Source organism: Furipterus horrens, unplaced genomic scaffold (assembly GCF_987537825.1).
Source record: "Furipterus horrens unplaced genomic scaffold, mFurHor1.1.pri manual_scaffold_9, whole genome shotgun sequence".
Lineage (NCBI taxonomy): Eukaryota > Metazoa > Chordata > Mammalia > Chiroptera > Furipteridae > Furipterus > Furipterus horrens.
In genome coordinates this window covers 9,362,501-9,370,771 of record NW_028327179.1, presented here as the reverse complement: position 1 = coordinate 9,370,771, position 8,271 = coordinate 9,362,501, and the positions used below count along the sequence as shown (strand labels likewise).

Below are 8,271 nucleotides of genomic sequence, written 5' to 3'. Positions count from 1 at the left end.
CTTTCCCTAAACTCATTCTCCTCTCCAGCCCCGACGGACACCTTCCCGCCCCTGGGTCCCCACGCCCTGAGCCCACCCTCCAGCCCTGGGATGAGGCTGGGATCCCCAACCAAACTGGGAGCTCTCTGAGGGCTCACCCACATCTCTGGCTTCTTCTCTGAGTCTCCTTCATTGGTGAAGGTGGGGGAGGGCTCTTTCCAGAATGGGCCAGCAGAGTGGTAAAGAACAGTGACCTACTGGGGCAAGCAGTGTCCTGTGGCTGTCACCACCCTGGGCCCTTGCTATCAGGACAGACGCACAAGTTGACTTTCAGAGTGGAAGGGGGTGGGAGGACTCAGCCCCTCCCAGCTGGGGACATGGGGTCCCTCGCCAGGACAGAGCTGGGCACGGTGTCCTGCAATCCTGGTGAATATTCAGCGGCTTCTGTCCCCTTTGTTGGCTTCTGCCTATGCAACTGGCCACCGGGGAAGGGGAGGGGAAGGGCCAGGACTCAGCGAGGCTGACCGAGGGAGCCCTGCTGCACCCCGACCATGGACAGCGGGGCGTGGGGTGCCTGCGTCCTCCGCTTGCTGGGCCTGTTACCGATTGTGAGTAGCTGAGCTCCAAGTCTGGGAGCCACAGGGCCATAGGGGGGTCCAGCTGGAGCCCGGTGGGGTCCCCACTGCCCTTGCTCGGGCAGCACCAAGCAGGCAGCACCATGGCTTGGAGAACTGATACCCATGGCTCCCTTCCCTTCCCTTCCCTTCCCTACTTTTCCCTTCCCTTCCCTTCCCTTCCCTTCCCTTCCCTTCCCTTCCCTTCCCTTCCCTACCCTTCCCTTCCTTACCCTTCCCTTCCCTTCCCGTCCCTTCTCTTCCCTTCTCTTCCCTTCCCTTCCTTACCCTTCCCTTCCCTTTCTTTCCCTTCCCTTCCCTTCCCTTCCCTTCCCTTCCCTTCCCTTCACTTCCCTTCCCTTCCCTTCCTTACCCTTCCCTTCCCTTCCCTTTCTTTCCCTTCCCTTCCCTTCCCTTCCCTTCCCTTCCCTTCCCTTCCCTTCCCTTCCCTTCCTTACCCTTCCCTTCCCTTCCTTACCCTTCTCCTCCCTTCCCTTCCCTTCCCTTCCCTTCCCTTCCCTTCCCTTCCCTTCCCTTCCCTTCCCTTCCTCCCCCTCACCTCCTTTTCCTGTTCCTTCCCAGAAGGAGTGCCCCAATGCTTTGGCCCATCCCATTAACTTTCCTGCAGGTGCTGGGCCATGTGCACCCAGAATGTGACTTCATCAGCCGGTTGAGAGAGGATGAGAGTACATGTCTACAAGCAGCAGAGGGGATGCACAATGCCACCCTGGGTAAGGGGCTTAGGGGACAGGAGACGGCTTCTTGGGTTCCTTTATTTCCTCCAGCCTCACCTCTCAGGATGTCGGACAGGGCTGCCTCGTGGGTTGAATCCACGCTGCTCCCACCCCTCTCTCTAGGCTGCCCCACGACCTGGGATGGGCTGCTGTGCTGGCCGACGGCAGGCTCTGGCGAGTGGGTGACTCTCCCCTGCCCAGATTTCTTCTCCCACTTCAGCTCAGAGCCAGGTGAGGGTCCTGGGTGTGGTGCTGGGTGGGGAGGGGAAGTGTTTTCATCTGGCGGTGCTGGAACGTGGCAGATACATCTCTGGCACGAGCGCAGGCAGACCTGGATTTGAACAACTATGACCTTGGTCAAGTCAATTCACCTCCCTGACCCTCAGCTTCCTGACCTGTGACCTCACAGGGGGCAAGGATTCGTGAGCAGGGCATGGAAGGACCCTTCTCTGGACGTTACTGGGAGGGGCCTGCTGTGGGGTGCGTGGGCAGAGCCTGTCCAAGATACCATCAGCTGCCTAGTGCAGGGAGGGGGCGGGCCCCCACTGCTGCAGGAGCACCCTCTCCCCCCTGCCCTTAGGTCCCTGGGGGCCCAACTCACTACTCCGCCTCTCAGTTTAACAGACAATGATTCTGAGGCCAGAGAGGAAGGCCCCAGAATGTGTCCCAGGCAGGACCTGGACCCCAGGCCCCTGGAGAGAAGTCCCCCCTCTCTCTGCCTCCTAGAGGGGCTGTCTGTGCAGCCTGCCAGGGTCACTCCATGGCCATGGCCCCCCAGTCCCTCCCGGGGAGAGGGCAGCAGTCCCTGTGCCCAGATCTCTGCTTCCCCACCTCCGCTCTCCTCCCAGGGGCAGTGAAGCGGGACTGCACCGCCACCGGCTGGTCCGAGCCCTTCCCTCCGTATCCTGTGGCCTGCCCGGTGCCCCTGGAGCTGCTGACCGAGGAGGTACAAGGCGCCTGGCAGGAGGGCTTGCAGTGGGTGTTTGTGTGGGGGTTGGCCCGTCTATGCGTGGGGGCCCTTATTTCCATTGCGGCCGGCCGGTTGGGATGCAATTACAGAACATTTCCAGAAGGTGGCAGTGTCTGGAAGAGGGGGTTCTTTTGCTAATCTGCTCAAGGGTGGCAGGCGGGCCATGTCACTGGGAGGGCGGGACAGGGAGGGCAGAGTGGGAGACGTGCTGGCCACCGTCTCCTTGGCTTGTCGTCTCTGTGCCCAGGCCTCCAGGGCAGGGAGTCTTGGATGGCTCTCCATGGTCCCAGGCAGGCTCCGTGCCTGTCTGGTCCCCAGTCTGGAGCAGTGAGTGCGCTTGGCTGTGGTGCAGGCAAGCGGGGGAAACTGCCACCCACAAGTCATCGCAGGGACACCTGATAGAGCTGGCACACCCACACGGCCAAAGTGAGCGGGGCTTTTCGAGGTGCTTCCACGCCCATTATCCAGAGGCGGATTTAACGGCGGGCGCTCCCTGCGCGGGCCCTGGGCCCCGACGTCTGAAGGGCCCCGCAAAATTCCACCTTTACACTTTTTTCTAATGACACCAAGTTTTGTTTCATATGTGCAATTTTTTATTTAAAAACATGGTTACCGTGTATTTTTATTTTCCCTGTCTCTCTTTTTTTCAAGGGGCCCAATATTTTCTTCTGCGCCCGGGGCCTCCACCGACCTTAATCCTCCTCTGCCATTATCCCTATCTCTTTGCTCTCGGCCCTGCAAGGCGTAGCCCGAGTCTGCCCATTTTCCAGGTGACAAGACAGAGTCAGAGAGGGGCAGTGATTGCCTGCTTCCCTTAGGGGAGCTGGGCTCCTGCTCCCATCCTCGGCCTGCACCCCGTCTCTGTCTCGGGGGCCAGGCTGGCCTTTGACTGACCCACACACTTGGTCAGAGAATGAGCTTTTTCCTATGGTTGTCACTGGCTGTCCGCTTTATTTGGGGACATCATGTCCCCAAGCCAAGGAGCAAGCTGGATGTCAATAAACAAGCCGGCCTTCCTGCTGGGCTTCTGTGGTTCCCCAGGGACCCGGAGGTTCTGTGGCCGCCTCTCCCAGTGCCAGAGCAGCAGTGGGAGCGAGACACCCCTGTCACCACCCCTCTGTCACCAGCAGAGGGTCAGCAGAGGGCAGGCTAAGAACAAACACTTCAGTTCACAGCAGGGAGCTTGGCGTGGTCCCCAAAGACGCTCTGTCCCCCCATGGGGAGTTCTGGGGTAGAACTGGGAGCTTCACCGGCTTGATGGTCAAGCTCCCTTTTCCCCAAGGAACTGTTTCTGAGACGTTCTCCCTCTCCACCCTCCCCAGAAATCTTACTTCTCCACGGTGAAGATCATCTACACCCTGGGACACAGTGTCTCTAGTGTGGCCCTCTTGGTGGCCATCGCCATCCTGGTGACTCTCAGGTTTGCCATTTGTGTCGCCTCCTCAGGACCCTTTGCTGCTGCCCCGTTGTGCACAGCCCAAGCCCGATTGCTTGTCTAGCCATTCAGGAGGTGCCCAGGCCTAGGCGCCATGGCCGTTTCTAACCTTTCCGTTGCGTTTCCCCGCGGGGAGACCCTCCCAGGACTACTTCCACCTCTACACCTTGGCTCATGTGGGGCTTGCAGGGCCTGCCTCCTTTCTTCTCCGTGTTTTCATAGCTGTCCAAAGTCAAAACTCAGCCCCACCGTCTTCTAAGAACCCCCTGCCTCCTCCCTCGGCCCCCGCCCCCTGCAGGAGGCTCCACTGCCCCCGGAACTACATCCACACGCAGCTGTTCACCACCTTCATCCTCAAGGCGGGGGCTGTGTTCCTGAAGGACGCCTCCCTCTTCCACGGAGAGAACGTGGACCACTGCAGCTTCTCCACTGTAACAACCATGACCTGGGGGCGCCGGGGCGGTTGGGGGGCCGGAGGCTGGACTAGAGACCTAGAGGCGCCTGCCTGAGCCCGCCCAGCCCTGTTAGCTAACCTGGGCTCCGGCATTGCCAGTTACAGGACAGGAAACCGCCCCCCGCCTTCCCACCGCTCTCCAGGGTCAGGTCCCAAAGTCTCCAGCCATTTGCAGGACCCTGGTGCCAATCCATGTCATTTCCTGTGTTCTGCTCTCCACTCCACATTCCACCCTAGACCACAGTCACCCCTAGGGGACAGGATGCTTCCTGTTTAGGTTAAGGGAGCCCCAGGTGAAGGGAGCTGGCTGGGAGCTGGGAGAGAACAAGAGAGCACTTCGGGGAAGAGACGGCTTGGGAGCTGGGTGGGCAGCAGTGGTAGAGGAAGGGGCAGGAGGACAGTGACAGGGAGGGACCAGGGTGTTTGAACTCACATACAGGAGAACCTGGGGCGTGCCTGAGGAACGGGGTAGTCCTCGTGCGGGAGGGGAGGAGGGAGAAGGTGAGGGGACAAGAAGTAAAAGGAAGCTGGTCAGAGTGTGGAGGCCCAGCACTTAGAAGGTCCTCCAAGACTGTGCCGGAAATGAGCAAACCAACCAATGACCTGAATCAATTCATGAGAGAAGTAATAATCACAAGATATATTGAGCACTTAGGTGCCCTCCCAGCATTCTACTAAATGCTTTGCATAGACAACTGTGTCACCTTTTCTTTCCTACATCTGTTTCCATCTTAGTCCCATTTGTAGATGAGGGACAACTGGCAATGCCATGCAGCTGCTTAGTGGTGGCACTAGGACCAGCCTGGGCCACCTGAGCTCAGAGGTGGGGCACCCCTGACAGATGTGTGAATGCCTGTGTGGATGCATGCACAGATGTTTGCAGGACGGAGCCGTGTGTGAATAAACAGTGCCCGGCGCCACAGCTCTAGGGACTGACTTGAGCTCAGGAAGGATGGGGTCAGAGTGAAAATAGCAGCGATCATCCACAGTTTGCATTGAGGCCTTAGGATGAGGGCGTGAGCTACGTACTGCAAGGTTTCCTCCTACAGATGAAAAGCTCAGGCGTGGGGCGGGGGTGGCCCAGCTAACAGATGGTCAGTTTGACCCCAGGCCATCGGATCCCACATCTGGGCTCTTAACTACCCCGTGATATTGCTGCATCTCCTCTGGGGAAGCCAGGATGGGGTAGGGAGACTTGGGTGGGCTCCAATGGCTGTCCCAGCTCTGAAGTGCCCAGCCCCCCGGCCTGCAGGTTCTGTGCAAGGTCTCTGTGGCCACCTCCCATTTTGCCACCATGACCAACTTCAGCTGGCTGTTGGCAGAAGCTGTCTACCTGACCTGCCTCTTGGCCTCCACATCGCCCAGCACCAGGCCAGCCTTCTGGTGGCTGGTTCTTGCTGGCTGGGGTGAGTCCAGAGGGCAGGATTGGGTGCTGTGGGTGGGCTGCAGGGCTGGGAATGCCCAGGGAGCTCACACAAAGGTCCCCTCAGCTCAGTGAGGGGAAGGGACATTGGTAGCCCTACAGCAAGCATTTGAGAAGAGGCCCGTGGGCTCTCGCCTGGTCCTACCCTCACGGTGCCCTGTGTGGTGGGCAGTAGCGGCAGGTGGGGGCAGGTCTCCATAGACCCCTTCCTCGTGTCCCCTCTGTGCTCCACAGGGCTTCCCCTGCTCTTCACTGGCACATGGGTGGGCTGCAAGTTGGCCTTCGAGGACGTTGCGTGAGTCTGGGTGACCTCCTCATCACACCCGTCCCGAGTCCCTGGGGTAGGGTGTGGGCTGGACAATCAGGCAACATGACTATTCTCCAAGCTGGGGAGAAGAGGAGGAGCCCGGTCCCACCTTTGGGAGCTCGCAGGCTTGGGAGGGGCATGGTGGATCGGGAGGCAGTCCATGGATAGCACTCACCAGAGCCTGGGTGGGAAGGGGCCTCAGATTATTAGGACTTCAAGGCTCAGGGAGAGGTAGGGGGGTTGGGGAGAGGGGCGGTGTAAGCAGGAGCCTCCTGGAACAGGGGAGGTGTTGGGATCAGCAAGAAGGCAGCAAATAGACTGATCTTCCAGAAGTTTATCCTCTCTCTAGGTGGAGAGAATGGGTGAGCCCTGCATAGATTGGGTGCCTCTCTCAAAGGGGCCCAACTCACTGAGAGACAGGATAGGCTGCCTGGGAGGGGCGGGGGGGTGGGGGGGGCTTTGGGAGGCTCCAATTCCAGAGCCAGGAGCCAGGATGTCATAGTCAGAAAGCAGGGAGGAGGGAAGCACATGGGGTTGTCACAGAAAGAGGTTCCAGCCTCAGCCCTGGCCTGTCCTCTCCCCAGGTGCTGGGACCTGGACGACAGCTCCCCCTACTGGTGGATCATCAAAGGGCCCATCGTCCTCTCTGTTGGGGTCAGCCCCTGGGGCCAGTGTCCTGGGCTTTATTCAGTCAACCTCCCTGGGTCCACCGAGGGGCCTTACATAGTAGGAAACCTGACTCCAGGCTGTGAGGCCCTCTCTGGACCTCAATCCCATTGGTAAAACCGGAGTCAGGAGGTGGGGAGTCTCAATCAGCACTCAGGCCCCTTCTAGCTCAGAGTTGTGATCAATCTGGTTTCAGCTCATTCTACTACTGTGGTGAGAGGCTGGGCAGGCAAGGGAGGGGGTGGGGGTGTTGCCACTGCAGCTGAAACCCACCACTGCTCCCACAAGGAAACAAGGTGGACAGGATTGGTTGGCATGGCCTTGGGAAATGGGCCCATTCTCCCAGTTGTGCCAAGTGAAGGCCACCTGCTTTGTGCCGGAGAAGCCCTTGCGAGGTGCGGAATGCAGGCAAAGCCTGGCCTCCCACCCTTGATCTCAGGATGGAAGGCAGAGGTTGGCCCTGAGCCCCTGCCCTTTGAAGGTGGCATGTCAGACCCCCCAGTCTCCAGGCTACAAGGTCTAGAGCAATGCTCTGTGCATCCATCCATTGAACAGCCCTGTGTCTCAAAGATTTGGGGTTTCTAGTTCCAAAAGAGGCCCTACCAGGCTGCCAGCCCCACCCCCTGACATCGTGCCTTCCACCTTCCTGCATCTCTATTTCCAGGTGAACTTTGGGCTTTTTCTCAATATTATTCACATCCTGCTGAGGAAACTGGAGCCAGCTCAGGGCAGCTTCCACACCCAGTCTCAGTACTGGTAATGTGCACACACATGCAGGGGGATTCTGGGACATAACTGGAGAGGAGTGGTTATAGTTCTGTTTTATTCACGTTCGGGCATTTATGATCCTAGCCCATGCTCCTCCCCATGTTCCCAGAGAGAATAGATCTGGTCCCTGCCTTCCAGGAGATCATAGGACGGAAAGAAAGGATGCTCCAAACATCCAGTGACCAGGCCAAGTAGGCTGATGGGTGCTGGAGTCAATTTCTATAAGAGCCTACAGAAGGAAATTCTTTCTAGATGGGGAGTGAGGATGGGATGTGGTCAGGGAAGACTTCCTGGAGGAAGTGGTCTTTGAACTTCGACTGGAATAAATTGAAACCAGAGCATTTGGCTTAAGGAAGAGAGGATCCAGCAGCCTGAAATAAGGAAGCCCAGGGTGCATATGGGGAGGATAGACTTCCCCAGGGTGAAGAGTTCAGATGTGGAGCTGATGGGAAGTGAGAGTAGGCAGGGGGCAGGTGGGAGTTAGAAATTCTAGACTTGGGAGTCTGCAGCTTCTTTTCTCCTGCAGGCGTCTCTCCAAGTCAACGCTTCTCCTCATCCCGCTGTTTGGAATTCACTACATCATCTTCAACTTCCTGCCTGACAGTGCTGGCCTGGGCATCCGGCTGCCCCTGGAACTGGGACTGGGCTCCTTTCAGGTGAGGACTCCCACAGGCACTCCTGTCCTCTGAGGCCTTGGGCAGGAGCAAGGTGCTGCTGCCCACAGCACCTGTGACTTCATGACAGGGTGAGGGATGCTAGACTGGTTATTTCTCCTCGTTCCAGCCACTCATCTATGTATTCAACTATTTGTCCATTTTCCATCCATCCATCCATCTCCCTATTCATTCAGCTACCCCTGTACCTATCTACCCACCCATCTACCTACCTATCCATTCATCCACCCACTTATCCATCCATCCA

The 8,271-nt window shown here is 58.3% G+C and overlaps 1 protein-coding gene across 1 annotated transcript in view; it reads left to right on the top strand.

Moving 5' to 3' along the window:
- The first annotated feature begins 530 nt into the window (after window positions 1-530).
- The window catches only part of GHRHR (growth hormone releasing hormone receptor), a 10,383-nt gene continuing 2,642 nt past the window's right edge, over window positions 531-8,271 (top strand). The window contains exons 1-11 of the mRNA XM_090287790.1: window positions 531-587; window positions 1,222-1,324; window positions 1,451-1,558; window positions 2,176-2,273; window positions 3,620-3,717; window positions 4,031-4,163; window positions 5,439-5,592; window positions 5,844-5,904; window positions 6,501-6,570; window positions 7,247-7,338; window positions 7,877-8,006. Of these exons, the coding sequence (XP_090143916.1) occupies window positions 531-587; window positions 1,222-1,324; window positions 1,451-1,558; window positions 2,176-2,273; window positions 3,620-3,717; window positions 4,031-4,163; window positions 5,439-5,592; window positions 5,844-5,904; window positions 6,501-6,570; window positions 7,247-7,338; window positions 7,877-8,006 (1,104 nt within the window). The remainder of the gene's footprint in view (window positions 588-1,221; window positions 1,325-1,450; window positions 1,559-2,175; window positions 2,274-3,619; window positions 3,718-4,030; window positions 4,164-5,438; window positions 5,593-5,843; window positions 5,905-6,500; window positions 6,571-7,246; window positions 7,339-7,876; window positions 8,007-8,271) is intronic.